This window comes from Hakea prostrata, chromosome 6 (genome assembly GCF_041222555.1).
Source record: "Hakea prostrata isolate BN-2017 chromosome 6, UWA_Hpros_2, whole genome shotgun sequence".
Lineage (NCBI taxonomy): Eukaryota > Viridiplantae > Streptophyta > Magnoliopsida > Proteales > Proteaceae > Hakea > Hakea prostrata.
In genome coordinates this window covers 40,736,914-40,753,711 of record NC_142605.1, presented here as the reverse complement: position 1 = coordinate 40,753,711, position 16,798 = coordinate 40,736,914, and the positions used below count along the sequence as shown (strand labels likewise).

At 38.0% G+C, this 16,798-nt stretch overlaps 2 protein-coding genes across 5 annotated transcripts; both read left to right on the top strand.

Moving 5' to 3' along the window:
- Positions 1–246: 246 nt before the first annotated feature.
- On the top strand, positions 247–13,807 carry LOC149014159 (protein trichome birefringence-like 23). 3 transcript variants are annotated; one of them, XR_016174057.1, is made up of 5 exons: positions 247–1,165; positions 1,328–1,623; positions 4,506–5,284; positions 5,380–5,433; positions 13,334–13,807. XR_016174057.1 is itself a non-coding variant. In XM_089159444.1 (3 exons), the coding sequence occupies exons 1-3, from the start codon at positions 727–729 to the stop codon at positions 5,280–5,282; spliced, it is 1,494 nt and encodes a 497-aa protein (XP_089015570.1). In that variant the 5' UTR covers positions 247–726; the 3' UTR covers positions 5,283–5,674. The 3 variants fall into 3 exon arrangements, 2 of the variants coding, with proteins under 2 accessions (XP_089015570.1, XP_089015569.1); XM_089159444.1 differs by lacking the exon at positions 13,334–13,807 and having other exon boundaries at positions 1,346–1,623; positions 4,506–5,674; XM_089159443.1 differs by lacking the exon at positions 13,334–13,807 and having other exon boundaries at positions 4,506–5,674.
- A 490-nt stretch (positions 13,808–14,297) lies between these two features.
- Positions 14,298–16,798, top strand: LOC149014158 (high mobility group B protein 6-like). 2 transcript variants are annotated; one of them, XM_089160090.1, is made up of 9 exons: positions 14,298–14,813; positions 14,922–15,056; positions 15,143–15,414; positions 15,498–15,603; positions 15,691–15,756; positions 15,847–16,017; positions 16,097–16,197; positions 16,292–16,375; positions 16,462–16,798. In XM_089160090.1, exons 1-9 carry the CDS (start codon positions 14,367–14,369, stop codon positions 16,586–16,588), a joined length of 1,509 nt encoding a protein of 502 aa, XP_089016216.1. In that variant the 5' UTR covers positions 14,298–14,366; the 3' UTR covers positions 16,589–16,798. The 2 variants fall into 2 exon arrangements, with proteins under 2 accessions (XP_089016216.1, XP_089016217.1); XM_089160091.1 differs by having other exon boundaries at positions 16,292–16,381; positions 16,463–16,549.

The window sequence follows — 16,798 nt, the reverse complement described above, 5'->3', positions numbered from 1 at the left end:
TAGACTGAACCCGCACCTCTCCTGTGTGGTGGAAAATATCAAATATGACTGTTGAGACATCTATTATTATTATTATTATTTTTTTTTTTTACTAAACTAAAAAAATTTCATTCATGAACTTAAAAAGAAATACAACCCATCAAAAGAAATACCTCTATCCTTTCCAGGTATCGAGAAATGAGACAGTCGATTTTTATTTATTTATTTCATTATTTGTATATGACTGTCCCATTCCCGAAAAAGACATTCGCTTCGCCATTTCCATAGATGGAAAAAATAATAATAGTGGACGCTTCGCACTGTGACGTTCTTCATGCTTGTATGGATTAATTTTGTGGTTTTTTTTTTTTTTTTTTTTCCCACTTTTCCTGGTGACCTCTGTTGTTGTTGTAGTTGTTGATCTAATATTCCCAGACTATAATACAAGGGGCAAAATCTGGAGTGATGGGAATGGATTTTATTGTGACTGACCTGATTGATCTTGATCACAAGAAAAAGAAAAAATGTGCCTTTTATTTTGATTCAGTCATTTGTCGTCCGACAACCCTCTTACTGTTTGTTTCCTTCATCTTCTTTTGTCTTGCTCTCTATTTTTCTCTGGATCTGGTTTGTAATGCCGGAGAATTTAGCCTCTCGGAGGCCCATATGTGGATTAGTGGAGAAGCTGTTAGGTTTCTGTTCTTCCTCTCCTCTTGTCTCAGAATTTCTCCTCTCTGCTAAGAAAAGATGGTGAGGAAGATGAGATTTGATTGGAGTTCATGGTTCCTTCCCAGGTTCAATCATGTATTTGTAAAGCTCGCCGTTTCATTCTTTCTTTTTGGTGTTGCTTTTCGCCTCTTCATTTTAAATTCGATCTTTTCACCTATTTCTGAGACTACTTTTCCTGTCAAGAACCAAACCCTTGCACCTACCCCAGAGATTGATAGAACTGTGGCTCCTGAGATTACTGTTCCTTTTAAGACCCCAGGTCCTGTGGCTACCCAGGAAATCAATAGAGTGGCTCCTGGGACTCCCATTCCCATCAATTCCCCAGCTCCTGTGCCTACTCAGGGGATTAATACAACAGTGGTTACCGAGACTGTCAAGACCCCAGTATCTGTGTCTACCCCAGAGATTGATACAGCTCCTACCCCAAAGTTTGGGGATCATATGCCTTCTTCTCAAGGTATGCCATCCGACACATTTGAAGTTCTCAGAAATATTTCTCCCTTGTGGGTCTATGGCCTCAGTGCTAAAGTAAAATAAACTCAAGATCAAATCAAAAGTCTGGCTGTCTCTTTTATTATTATATGTTTTTAATAATGAATTACTCAGAAGTTGGTTTCAGTGCCCAATTTAATTGCAGGAAAATGTGATCTTCTCACCGGAGAGTGGATCCCAAACCCATCCGGTCCGATTTACACTAACGAGACTTGCCAATTCATCGAAGATGATCAGAATTGCATGAAAAACGGTCGACCTGATTCAGGGTATCTATACTGGAGGTGGAAACCGAGGGATTGCGAGTTGCCTCCTTTTAATGCAGTGAAATTTCTTGAGCTGATGAGGCATAAATCATGGGCGCTCATTGGGGATTCAATTGCTCGCAACTATGTCCAGTCCATGCTCTGCACTCTGTCCAAGGTAGATTCTTGGGTTGCCGTTTCTCATTTTGTGAAGATTTTCTCTTATTTCGCTTTATTTTAAATGAGGGTCAGGACGGTGTTCTTCTCTTCTGCTTCTGTATGCTCTAATATGTTTAGATTGACGAATCAATTTACTCTCCATTGAACGAATTCTACGGTTAGTTATATAATTAGTTAACAATTGTATTCAAAATGAAGAGAAAAGAAGGGAAAGTACACTAGGTGCATCACTGAGAGGATAGTTCCCCAACAGAAAGCTTGAAAGTAGCCCTTCATGCTGTATCCTTAGTGTCATCTCTGAGAAGCTCAATACCTGCAAACGAGACAAAGATGGTTCCTAAAGACAAAAGATTGGGATGTGCTACTTGCATTACTGCTATTTCAATTCTTCAGAGGTTTGGTTGTTTCTCTCTTTTGGAACTTAACGTTCTCCAGCAAAATGTGAAGACTTTACAATATCATCCCATGCTAAATGTGTTGGAATTCCAAGAATCATGAGGCCAGTATATATGGAGGTTGGCAATGTTGTAGCTGAATAATTGAAATAATGTGATACTAGATCTTTATCATGAACAAGCAGTAGATTAGCAAATTAATGAAAGGCTACAATTCAATATTATATTTTTCCATTGTTGGTACTTTGAACTGAATATAAGGATGTATTTCTTTAGTCCCTTTTTGGGGAAAAAAATTATTGCATGGAAGTGCTCAAGATCCTGTGTCCTATTTTTGACATCCTTAATTTTTTGTCTTACTCCCCCCCCCCCCCTCCCTTTTTTTCTTAATCCGTTGGACTGAAAACCCTGTATGGATTGCCTTTTTTGGGGTAAGATGTGGATTGCCTATTTCAGAACTATGATCGATATGAATTGCAATCAGTTTTAGATTTCTAAATACAACCAACTCGTTCTCTCTAATGCCTTCAAAATCCAGTCTCACCCTTTAAGCATTGCCACAGGTCAGCTTCAGAATCTTCAGGGACTACTTGTGTTCAATTCTCTTGAAGAAACTAATTATGTTCTCAAATGTTTTTCAGTATCTTGGTCTTATTCTCTAATTTCTCTGAAGAGATCCTGTGTCCTATCCCAGGATCCTCATTTTTGTCTTAATTCAAGTGCCTGCTAGATCTGTTCTCACCTTTTAAGCATTGTCACAGGTCCCCAGGGACTATTCATGCTCCCAAATCTCTTGAAGAAATTAAATATGCTGTGGTCAAATATCTCTTATCATCTGGTTCTTATTCTCTAGTTTCTCTGAACCTCTATGATGGTGGTAGCTCTAGAAAGAAGTCACTTTACTTTCTTATGCTTTTGATGGTAGGTAAGTGGTTTTGTTGATTCAACAGAAGTTTTGGTCATTTGTTCTTTTTATAACCTGGAAGGATTCTCGAAAAGAATCTTAACTCAAGTATGCTGCCTCTAAATTCAAAATCATCTGGCAATTTAGGAACTGATAAAATTGATAAATATGCTGCACCATCCATTCAAAGGGATCAGATGTGTCTCCTTTTGTTGTCTTCCAATGGGATTGCTCCTGCTTTGTTTGAATCTTATTCCAATTGATACTTGCTATCAAGTGTTTGTTTTTTGTCTTGTCTCTGAGATAGCATTGCAGTGTGGGCATCCTTTCTTGATTATTCGGCTATCTTTAATCCTTGGTACTAAATATCTTAGTTGCATAAGCTCCTGCTCTTTTTCATTAAAAGGTGAGGTGGAACCTAAAACTCAGTAACCATTTCAATAAATTGCTTATCTATAAAGTGCTGATAGGAAAACCGGGGAATGATCTTATTGAGAGATGGAAGTGGATTAGAGTGGAATTAGAGGCTCTGCTGGCTAATAAAATGCAGAGGAAACACCCAAGTTAGCCTGATGGTCCACTAAATGAGTTGCTTCCTCTTCACATGCTGGACAATATTCTGATGATTTAAAACCTGAACTGCATTTGATATTGAAAGATCTCACATCTGCTGTTACACTGCTGTTACGCTTCACAGAGTAACTTGTGAAAGTTTCGAGGCATGAACTTTTTAAAGGGGAATGGATTGTGCGTGAGTGATATTAACTGAAATAGCCCAGTAGACAATCAGTATCTATTTATTTACGTATGTACAAATATAAGACTCTTTGTCTTCCCTTAAATTTTTGAAATTTAGAAATCTTCTTTCGTTCCCAAGCTTTTGGTGGACTGTCTCTCTCCTCTATACTGTGAGAGGTTTACAACCATATAAAACTCTACTCATGGTCTAGAGTCCAGAATCAAGACCTAACTCCATGTGTGGTTATGTGGTTTTCTTCACATGAGGTTAACTCTCTTTTTCTATCTTCACTCAGAAGGTGTAGGAAATACAGATTAGCATTACGAAGCAGTAAGAACTAAGAAATAGGCCTCTTCTGTCACAAGCTTACTATAACAATGACTATGAAAGTATTAACAAACAAGAACCAAAAGCAGATCAATACGATTCAAAGATTTAACGTGGTTCACATACCAACATAATTTGCTACCTCCACGGGCAAAGGGAGAAAGTTACAATGGAGATCTCTCAGGAACACCTAAATGGCTCTGAAAGCTCTGTGAAAACTAGTTTTAACTACATCATATTTTGACTTACATGCTAGCCTTCTACTGGATTACTTATGAGACTTAATTCTTAAAGATGGGCTGTAATTATTTGAGCCAGGATGAAGCTCAACATTTACCTACGTTGCAGTAGTCATCATCCTTCAGTACTTCCACTATCTTAATACTGAATGTTTGCTTCTTGTGTAAAATTTTGTGGTGATGATCAATGAGATACTATATACATTTGACGGGAATGGGAGGAGCACTCCTTTTTGGTTCGGGTAATTTATCATCGATTTTTCTCATGTGGTACAGGTAGACATAGCAGTTCAAGTCTACCATGACAAGGAGTACAAATCCAGAAGGTGGCACTTCCCCTCCTACAATTTCACCCTTTCAGTGATATGGTCTCCTTTCCTTGTACGAGCAGATACTTTTGTAAACAATGATGGTGTGGCAGCAGGGGAGACCCAGCTTTATCTTGATAAACTAGATAAAAAATGGGTAGACCAATATCAGAGCTTTGATTATATGATCATATCTGGAGGCTATTGGATTCTGAGGAGTGCAATCTACCATGAAAACAACACAATTGTTGGCTGTCACCAGTGTCCAGGGAAGAACTTGACAGAGAAAGGGTTTGAGTATGCATATCACAAAGCTCTTCAGCTGGTGCTTAACTTTATTATCACATCGAATCACAAGGGGTTGGTTTTGTTTAGGACCACCTCCCCAGAACACTTTGAGAATGGAGAATGGTATAGTGGAGGGACTTGCAATAGAACAGGACCTTATAAAGAAGGTGAGATTGATATGGAGGAGTTAAATGTTTTGCTTCGCAACATCGAGTTGGAGGAGTTTGAGAAGGCAGTAGCAGCGTTGGGATACGACAAGAAGTTGAAGCTAAAGCTTATGGATGTTGCCCCGCTTTCTTTGCTCAGGCCTGATGGGCATCCAGGGCCTTACAGAAACCCACACCCTTTTGCAGATGGTAAAAAGGCCAAAGTTGTGAATGACTGTCTGCATTGGTGCTTGCCTGGGCCCATAGATGCCTGGAATGATGTTCTGATGGAATTGGTGGTAAACAATTGAAGGTGTTAGCCTCAGGTCATCAATGAACAAAATTCATTTAGGCTTTGGCATATTCAGAATTCCATTGCTAACCATTTTGCAGTTCTTTCTTTGTCAGTTTCCGTTTGTACAGAACAAATGGGAGTGTTTGTGGGTTGATTTCGGTGCAACAGTAAGTTCACTCCATTGTAACCTAGTCAATCATCTTGGATTGAGTGTAGAAACTGCCCCTTCCAAACTAGTGTACACCCTTGTATAAATGGGAATGATTTCACAAGGAGGCTTTCGCTTCAGGTTTTCTAGATTCTCCGGAGTTTTTATAAATGAGCTGGTGGAGGTGAAAATTCATATACTGTGAATAACAGCTATCCTAGCATTCTTTGTGCTTTGTCTATTGTATTATTTTTGTCAATTAATCGGGGGTCCATTCCCTGTAAATTTCTTTCTTCTTCTTTTTTTTTCTTGGGGGGGGGGGGGGGGGGGGGGGGGGGGGGGTTTTTTGTCTGCCGCCCCCCCCCCCCCCCCCCCCCCCCCCTCTTTTTTATATTCCCCCCCCCCCCGCGGGGGGGACACACAAACCCTGGGGGGGTGCCCCCTCCCCCCCGGAAACCCCCCCCCCCGCCCCCCGCGCCCCCCCGTTCCCCCCGCCCCCCTTTTTTCCCCCCCCCCCCCCCAAAAACACTCCCCCCCTTTTCCCCCAAAAAACCAGTTCATGATGAGCATACCTTTCTATGGTTCTATTTGAGACGAAGCGCAGCGGAACTTCTTCTTTATGTCTCCCATTAGGAACAACTTGAGGTGGAAGTTGATTCTTGATCAACTTATTTATCTTCTCCTCTAACTCCTCCCTATTCACCGGCTTGATGGTATATCCTTTCACTGCATGTGATTGTGATTATGATTAGGGTTTAGAGGAGGGACCTAGCATCCTTTATATAGGCAAATCCGTTAGATCGTCCATCAAGATCTAACGGTTCCTATTAGCCCACACTAGCCATCCATATAAGAGTTCTAGTAACCGTATATTACCCATATCGGACCAATAAGAAACCAAATCAAAGTGTAACACAATCAATGAAGCCCACCTTATGTGGAATATTCAATTAATATTCTAACATTCTCCCACTTGGGCTATATTGATTGTGACACTCAGTAAAACAAAACATCTCCTTTGTTTTAAGAAAACATTTGAAAAAGATACATTGAAAACATTTTGACCTTTATGTGCACAACTTTATATTGGTCTGAGGATAATCCTAGAGCTCAATCCCTTCACATAGAGCCTTAAGTACCGAATCATGGCGTTGGTCGCATCTTTTATGCAACACGGTACCATCCATGGTCACAAATACTCTTAACTTTACTGAAAATGGATGCAATATGGTAGTGTGGCAACTAATGACACTTTATAGAAATCCTCATGTGTCATTCTGTTGTCAATCCAAATCTCTCACTTTATGGTTCCCACGAACCTGACTCAATGCCACGAGAGAATATACTTTATGGTTCCCACGAACCTGTGACTCAATGCCACAAAAAAATATACTTTACGGTTCCTACGAACCCGTGACTCAATGCCACGAAGCATGTACATTATGGTTCAACCCGTGACTCAATGCCACAAAAATGAGATTATATGTACATTATGGTTCCCACGAACCTGTGTCATCTTTATAACTCGAGTTTTAACTTTATGTGTTACATGACACACCTTAAGGCTAATACATGAATGCCTTAGCTTTTGCTTAAAGTTAACACATACTTTAAGACTTTCATTACATGCAACATGATAATAATGTGAAGATTAATATGTCACCAAAGAACTTTATTGAATTCAAATAAATTATCAGTGCATACAAGAGACAAGTACAGATGGAATACCTTATTACACAATAGAGCAAAATTCTCAAACTCCCACTAAACAACCGCATCTAAGGTTCCTCCTAAACCCATAGTTACCGCATGTCTATCAAAGACGTCTGGGCAGGGACCCTTAGTTAGGGGATCTATAACCATATTATCTCGTACAAATATGCTCTACTTGTGGTGTCACATTCTTTAACCTTTTCTTTAATAGTCAAATACTTAATTTCCATGTGTTTAGACCCTGTGATACCCTTATTGTTGTTAACAAACAACACAACGGATTGTTATCACAGGTACAACCGGATAGATCTATCCACAATAAAAAAAATGTCAACTATCTAATGAGGTTCCTTAACCAAACAGCTTTTTCTTTAGTGGTCAAATACTCGACCATCATGTATTTAGACCCTATGATCACACATTTCTTGTTGTTAATAAACAACACAACTGAATTGTGATCATAGTACAACTGGATGGATCTATGCAAAATGTTAAAATAGAACTGTCAATTATCTGATGAGATTCTTTATCAAACAATTTGAGTAACTACCCCATAACATGTAGCAAACTCAACCTTTATGATGAAATAAGTAATTTTACCTTATTTTACACTTTTCACAATATTATCCCTCATGCCATCAAGGAAAACAACTTCAAGTAGACTTCTTATTATTCGGACAATTAGCAAGGTCAAATATATATACCTTAATGCTATAGGTCTGGAACAAGCTTGTAGATTATCTTATCATCAATTGTCCTCTTCAAGTATCTCAAGATAAGATACTTTCTTCAATTGTTCTCTCTCACTATCCTTTATAGGACAACTGTAATAAGCTCAGTGTATCTCCCTTGAGAATCAAAACCATTCTCAAGTATGCAATCTAGCATACTGAACTTCTTTAAATATAAATTATATATGTCCTCTGAGAAAGATCCAATAAATAGCATAAACAATCCCTATGGATCTCAATGCCCAAGACAAAGATGCCTTACCAAGGTCTTTTATATCATAATTCTCAAATAATAATTGCTCGGTCTTTATGCAGTAGGCCAACGTCACTACTAGTGAGCAAAATATTATCAACATAAATAATGAGAAAGATAAAATTTTCCCACCGACCTTGCCATATATATATATTGATCTACAAGTTTCTCAACAAAATCGAATGAAGTCACAATATTATTAATCTTTAAACACCATAGTTGGAAGCTTACTTAAAACCACAAATTAGACTTCTTGAGTCTACACCAAGATGATTAAAATCATCAACCGCAAAAATCCTCGGCTAAATGACATGGACTTCTTTATTAAGGTTTTCAATTAGAAAGGCAATCTTCACATCTATTTGGTATAACTCTAAAAGAGTCCTTAGAAGAGATAGGTGAGAAAATTTCACTAGTCTACTTCCTCTTTATGAGTAAACTCTTTAGCTGCCAGTCTGGTTTTAAACCTTACAATCTTTCTTCGTGAATATTTATTAGTCTTATACACCCACTTAAAATAAATGGGTTTAAAGCCTTTGGGCAACTTAACAAGCTTCCCAAACATCATATTGTCTCATCAACTATATCATATATCTCGTTGCACCCAATCATAAATCTAATTAAAAACAACTTTTTAGTAACTGGGTCAACCATAATGCCAATGTTATATTCATGTTCATTATATCAAGTAGTCTGGGAACAAGCTACATTTCTTGGCTATATCAAACTCCGAGAAACTATTTAAGAATTCACAATTCTGTTGTCTTAACAATGATGATAAAACAAGATCTGAGTAAGAAACAAATTAACAATGAAAAACTTTTATGTTCCAACTTCTACAATACTTGATTATTCAACCTTAGATTTGCAGAACAACTCAAACGCTAAAATGGTTTAAGTTAGATTTATGAATAATTTGCAATGGAAAAGGGAGTAAAAAAAAGGAACATATTTGGAAAGGAACATGATCAAGGATATAAGAGGCTATTATCAGGGCTTCACCTTATAAAAAATAATTCAGACAAAATAGTTTTCATACCATACTGTTCACTATGTTCACAAAATTGTGATTAAGCCTTTCGGTTACACAATTTTGCTCGGGACTATCAAACATAGTGACCCAACTATATCCGAATCTTCCAGTATTTGGCGAATGCCCTTAGTCATCCGATCCTCATATCACCATAATACTCTCCTCCCCGGTCGATCTAACAATTTCTTAACTTCGGTCTAAAATTCTTGAAGATCTTAGAGATTTAGATTATTCTTTAATTGAATACAAAAACCATATTAAGAGTGGTCATCAACAAATAGTGGTCATCAACAAATATGATGAAATAATAATTTATACGCAAGATGCGGAATATAGACCACTATCTAGACACCAGACTATGGGACAAGAGAAAATCAAATCTTCAAACAAGAACCAAATAATCATAACTTTCATTTTTGCACTTAGTTAACCGACCTTATACTCAATGCAACTTCTACTTACAACAATCATCTTTATTTATAAGGAAGTTTTCACAGTCCCAAATTGTTAGTCCGCCGGACTCTTAGTCTTTACCCCGAACATTTTTATGAGTATTGATGCTCATAAGAACAAAGTTTCTTCTTGGAAAAATGTATTAATCTTTATAATTCCAAACTCAATGAGGATGCAAGGCATTGATGGATAATAGCAAGGGTAATAAAAGAAACATTAGGAATCATGAATTTTATCTTAAAAAATAATCATCCCGATGAAATAATCCTTAACTCCTCCAAAACCATCACACCTTATGATAAAAACTCTTCGAAATATACTTATTTCAACACTAGATGAGACTTAGTATCTTTACGCTCCGCATTCAACAATTTCAAACATGCATTCTGGTAAACAATTCATCATGTTCCTTGATGGACTTCTTAATGGGCGTAAAGAACATAACTACTTTTCACCTCTGCAAAAACAACTTTTGTCTTCTATACTCTTATGAGTCATATCCATCGCTACTCAAGAACAAAGAATGTGTGGTTAACAACACATCATCAACAATTTCTTGAAGTTTGACTTTTTAAGAATCTCAATAACAATCATATTGTTATAGACAGAAAAATGTGACTAACGGAAGAGCACACATATATCATCATGAAAACACCTTTGGACAGAATTCATGACATACAGTTGTGATACTCCCTCACTTTATTAGTACTTTAATATGTAACTTATTAGTACATCACTAGAAAGAGCACACATATATCATTATGAAAACACCTTTGGGCAGAATTCATGACATACAGTTGTGATACTCAATCACTTTATTATCACTTTAATATGTAACTTATAAGTACATCACTAGAAAGAGCACACATATATCATTATGAAAACACCTTTGGGCAGAATTCATGACATACAGTTGTGATACTCAATCACTTTATTATCACTTTAATATGTAACTTATAAGTACATCACTAGAAAGAGCACACATATATTATCATGAAAACACTTTTGGCGGAATTCATGACATACCCCCCCCCGCTGCTTAGTTGTGATACTCCATCACTTTATTAGCACTTTAATATGAAACTTATAAGTACATCGCTTTATTATCACAATGTGGGTAACATATAACTTATAAGTGCATCACTTTAAAGAGTACACATATATCATCATGAAAACACCTTTTGGACAGAATTCATGACATATAGTTGTGATACTCCCTTATACGTCGGCGTCCATGAGAGTATTCCAACCTTCGAAAATTTTACCACCTTTGGGTGTATAAACTTCTTAGATTAATCAACTCCCAACCAAATGCTGTACATGTCTCCCTCTTAATGCTATCACATAATTACCACCTTTGGGCGTATAAAAATGCATTAACATCAAGAGACATCCCATTACTATATATGGCTGACATTCCATAAACCCAACCATGAATGCCACTTTGGCAGTCACTCACAATCAAGCTCATGAAATTCTCATATTGGGATATACTTTATGTTACCCACAAATAATGCTAATACATTGTTTGGAAGAAATCCAGATTACCAAAAGGCAATCGAAGCATGTATAAAATACATCACACATTTATATAAAATTCCAAATTACCAAAAGGCAATCGAAGCATGTATAAAATACATCATACATTTAAAATTCCGGATTACCAAAAGGCAATCAAAGCATGTATAAAATACATCATACATTTAAAATTTCGGATTACCAAAAGGCAATCAAAGCATGTATAAAATACATCATACATTTAAAATTCCGGATTACCAAAAGGCAATCGAAAATACATTTGCATAAAAAACCGGATTACCAGAAGTAATCAAACCCTTTATAAGGCATGCATGATATATATTTTACAATTGTATAATATCATATAAAACATGCTTACAATACAAAGCCATTTGATAAAAAAATCCATATTAAAAATTCACCCAACGGTGAAATTACATATACAACATAAATATGTCATATCATGTTTCATACATATAAAAGTGGAATTTGGTCATGAAAATAATTCCATTGTGTCCGGAAGGGTCCAAAACATAAATCCCCAAAAGAATGCTTTAAAGTTCCTTACGGTTTAGCCAGAAATTAAAAAAATACTAAATAAATAGCATTCCAATTATCGGTTCAACCAAAACATGATATATAATATTTCACATATATAGGGGTAGAATTGGGTCTTGAAAATGGTTCCATTGCGTTCGAAATGATCCAAAATATAAAACCCCAGAAGAACGCTTTAAAGTTCCTTACGGTTTGGTCAGAAATAAACAAATACTAAACATATAGTATTCTGGTTTTTTATTTATTTATTAAACTGGTTCAACCAGCAAATAAAAACGGTCTAATAAATCAGAATCTTATTAGGCCGAACCGGACAGAACCGAAATAAGCAATTGAATCAAATCTAAATTGAACCGAATCGAAATCAGCAATTGAATCGAATCAAAATTGAACCAATAATCTAAATTAGAAATCGATTCGAAATTGAACCGAAAAATCGAAATCAGAAATCGAATTGAATCAAAATTGAACCGGAATCGAAATCATAAATTAAACAGAAATCAGCGAGTTGACTCGCTGAGTCAAAAAACGAGTTTGGTCCAAAATGGTTCAAACAATAAATCCGGTTCGCCCAAGTTAATCCATTCGGTTGGACCGATGACCGGTCAACCGGGTCGACCCGTTTGACCTGACGGGTTCAAAATCGGGTCGCCTTGGCGGGTCATGGGTCGGGTTGACCCGACCCGTTGACCCGGTCAAACTGCCACGTCAGCATCGCACAAATTAAAAAAATCAAAAAAATGCTGCCGGATTCCGGCAGTGATTGCCGGCGCGTCCGAAGTCCGATGGAGACCCATAATATATCAATTTCTTCGTTTTTCCGAGATCTACGCAGTGGTAGTTTTAGATTTTCAAAATTCTTTCTAGAAAAAAGTTATTGACAAAAAACCCCACGGTTTTGTTGAAAAAAATCAGGAGAACAAATTCACAAGTTTCATAGGTTCCATTCTAGAACCCTAAGTTCATCAGTCAACAATCCTATGGGTTTTTAATCGATTCTATACAGGCTCTGATATCACATGTAAGAATATTTCTATCCAAGATCTCATAGATCGATTAAAAACACCTTAGTATGATAATGACACAAGATGATGATGAGCATACCTTTCTATGGTTCTATTTGAGACGAAGCGCAGCGGAATATCTTCTTTATGTCTCCCATTAGGAACAAACTTGAGGTGGAAGTTGATTCTATGATCAACTTGATGTTGGATCTTCTCCTCTAGACTCCTCCCTATTCACTGGCTTGATGGTATATCCTTTCTGACTAAGCAGATGTGATTGTGATTATGATTAGGGTTTAGAGGAGGGACCTAGCATCCTTTATATAGGCAAATCCGTTAGATCGTCCATCAAGATCTAACGGTTCCTATTAGCCCACACTAGCCAGTCCATATAAGAGTTCTAGTAACCGTATATTACCCATATCAGACCAATAAGAAACCAAATCAAAGTGTAACACAATCAATGAAGCCCACCTTATGTGGAATATTCAATTAATATTCTAACACAATATACCCACTTTTACCCATAAAAAACCAGTTCATGGAGCTGATATTGAAATTCTATCTACTTAAGATCTGGGGTGGGTTCTTTGATTTTTTTGTTTCTCTCTGTTCTTGGCCAACATGAACTAATAAGTGTCCTTGGATATGAATAGGGAAAAGAGGGAACAGTGTTGCCTTAGAAGCAAGCCGAAGCGTCACGATATACAACAAAATATGGAGATTGATGGGAAAGAGGAAGAATCTGAAGTTCAGTCCAAGTTCAACCTGAAGGGCCTCTCGGGATTATGTTCACTTGAGGACAATGTGCCAGGCTTGTTCTCAATCAATTTCAGTGGGTCGATTTTGTTGTCGATTCTTAAGTATTTTTTGATAAGTTGTTGAAAGTCTTTCATTCTAATCTCCGCAGCTTAAGAAAGAGACTATCGGATCCTAGCCAGAGATTGTTCGAGACAAGAATAATAAGAAATTGGTTGCTACTCTTGAGCAGTTGCTGCAGGAGGAATTCTATGGTCATTGTTCTTGTTCTTGATTTCTTTTCTAATCTAATCTGCATAAAGAACTCGATTGCAGGAAGATAAGATAAAAGATTAAAACCATGATGGCAGGATGATAAAAACTAAGCTGGAGGAAGACAAATGGGGGGGGGGGGGGGGGGGGGGGCCCGCCGGGGGGGGGGGGGGCGGGGTGTTGGGGGGGGGGGGGGGGGGGGGGGGGGGGGGGGGGTGGGCGGGCCCCCCCCCCCTTCTAGTGAAAGGGCTCACCTATAGATACTAATAAAATAAATTATTAATGGGATTTCATGGGGTCATAAGCGTTAGGAGAGCACATTGTGATGGTTTATTTGGAAATTTCAAGTCCGATTGTGATTCTTATCGTTACTACTGGAATAGGCAATGCAGACAGAGTTTCTAGGGTTCAGCTGGAATCTGTTGGGTCTGGCCGATTCCCGACAGGATTCCAGCTGAGTCTGATACCAAGCATTTTTTTATTACCGTCAAGACTTTAACATGGTGTATTTGAATTTCAAACTCAATTAACGGTCAACTTACAGGTTGCATTTCGAATTTTGAAAATTATAACCGTTAAGTGCCCAAATGTCTTTTTAAAGCCTGCTCCTCTTTCCGTTTTGCCTCTACTGTACGCTCTCCCGCTCCCCCTAGCTGACTCCCCTCTTTCACAACAGCAATGGCAGATACACTGACGCAGATGGCCTCAGATCTCTACCCTGTTCATGGAAAGAAAGGAAGGAGCCGGAAAGCTCTGAAGCCAAAAAACGAGACCGCTAATGAGACAAACATCTTGGCAGGAAAGAATTCGCAACCTTCTCCCTTGCCATCAGTTGTAGACAATGATGGGAAAGAAAACAGTGCGCACCTGTCTCAGCCTCGGTCGCGCAAGCAAACCAAGAAGGCCAAAGAATCGAAGCAATCGTTTGAAAAGGAGTTGCATGAAATTCAAGGAAGATTTGAACAGCTGCGCCTTGAGAAGGAGAAGACTGATGAGCTCTTGAAGGTCAGAGACGAGATGTTGAAGCAGAAAGAGGAAGAGCTGGAAAATCGTGGCAGAGAGCAGGAGAAGCTTCAGTTGGAGCTGAAGAAGCTGCAGAAACTAAAAGAGTTCAAACCCACGATGGTAAGCCCTGTTTATTCCAACTTTTATTTTTTGGATTTGGTTTGAAACTTGCTCTTGATCTTGATTTCTGATTTGATCTTTACTCCTTTTTCTGTGTACTCCATGTAGAGCTTTCCCATCGTTCAATCTCTAAGAGAGAAGGAGCAGGGAAAGAACGTCAAGGGGAAGAAAAAGAAGGCGGGCCCAGATATCAAAAAGCCATCTCCAGCTTATATCCTTTGGTGTAAAGATCAGTGGAACGAGGTAAAGGGGGGGAAGAAATACCTGTCACATATTTGCAATTTTCTGTGTGATTTTTCCTGAAATTGTCCTGTGGGATGTTGATGTAGGCAAAGAAAGAGAACCCACAAGCAGAGTTCAAAGAAATCTCAAACATTTTGGGATCCAAGTGGAAAAACCTTAGCCCAGAAGAGAAGAAGCCCTACGAGGAAAAATACCAAGCTGAAAAAGAAGCATACCTACAGATCATTGGAAAAGAGAAGCGTGAAAATGAAGCAATGCGGCTTCTTGAGGAGGAACAGAAGCAAAAGACAGCAATGGAGTTGCTTGAACAGTATCTCCTGTTCAAACAGGAAGTAGAAAAAGAGACCAAGAAGACAAGGTAAGTCCTGATAGAACAATGAACCCTATCATTGCTCTTTCCTGTTCCACATTTCTTACATTTTCCATGCTTCCCTTGAGCAGGAAAGAAAAGGACCCACTTAAGCCAAAGCAGCCTCTATCAGCATTCTTCCTATACTTGAAGGAGCGCCGTCCTGCCATGCTTCAAGAGAGTACAAATGTTTTGGAGGTATTTTGACCAACCCATTATCTTGTAAGAGTCAATTTTTCTGGATTTTCCCTCACTGACCTTATTAGCATTGTTATCTTTTGGCAGATTGCCAAGCTTGCAGGAGAAGAATGGAAGAACATGACAGAGGAAAAGCGGGGACCATATGAAGAGGTTCATTTCAGTGCCAGCCCTTCAGATCCTTTTTAACCTCTTATTTGTAGTCATTAGTAGATGATTGATTTGAAATTATGAACATGGCAGATGGCAAAAAGCCAGAAAAAAGAGTACCTGAGGGAAATGGAGGCATACAAACAGAAAAAGGATGAGGAAGCTGCAAACATTCACAAGGAAGAAGAGGAGAATATGAAAATTCAGAAACAGGAGGCCATGCAATTGCTTAAAAAGAAAGAGAAGGCAGAGAATATAATTAAGGTCTGTTTCTTCGATATATTTACATATGATCCCTGTAAGTCTATCTATAGCTAATCGAGTTTTGGTCTTTGATTATCAGAAAACAAAACAGAACCGGCTGAAGAAGAAGAAGCTGAAGGAAGGACAGAATGCAGACCCCAAAAGGCCAAAGAGGCCAGCTTCTTCGTTCTTTCTTTTCAGGTAGTTTTTTCTTTAAAGTATGATTTCCTCTTGAAGGCAGAAGTAAATTCAATTTGTAAATTTGACTTGACTTGTTCTTATTTTGTGGCCACAGCAAGGAAATGAGGAAGGAACTTCTGCAAGAAAGACCAGGCATCACCAACAACACTGTTAATGCTCTGATTTCAGTAAAATGGAATTTATAGTTAAGATACAGCTAGTGATTTTTGCTATGGTATCTTGGCATGCATTTTTTCCAATGACTAATGTGGATTGTAACACACAGGAACTGAATGAAGTGGATAAACAGGTCTGGAATGTTAAAGCAGCAGAAGCAATGGAGGGTTACAAAAAAGAGATGGAAGAATACAACAAACCCAGTGTGCCAATGGCTGACAATCCTGAGCAATGACCACCTCAAGATTTTTCTTCATGTTCAAGAAGTTCTGTTGAACAGCTGCATCATCAGCCCTTGTTTTTTTTTTTTTTTTGGTTGAAAATGTGTAATTGCGTTCAAGCGACTCATTTTTCCAATTCAAACTTCCAAAATTAGTCTCATGCTTGCTGTTAACTTGTCGATTCTTCTTTTCCTCAAGATCTAATAACATCAATGAACAATGGA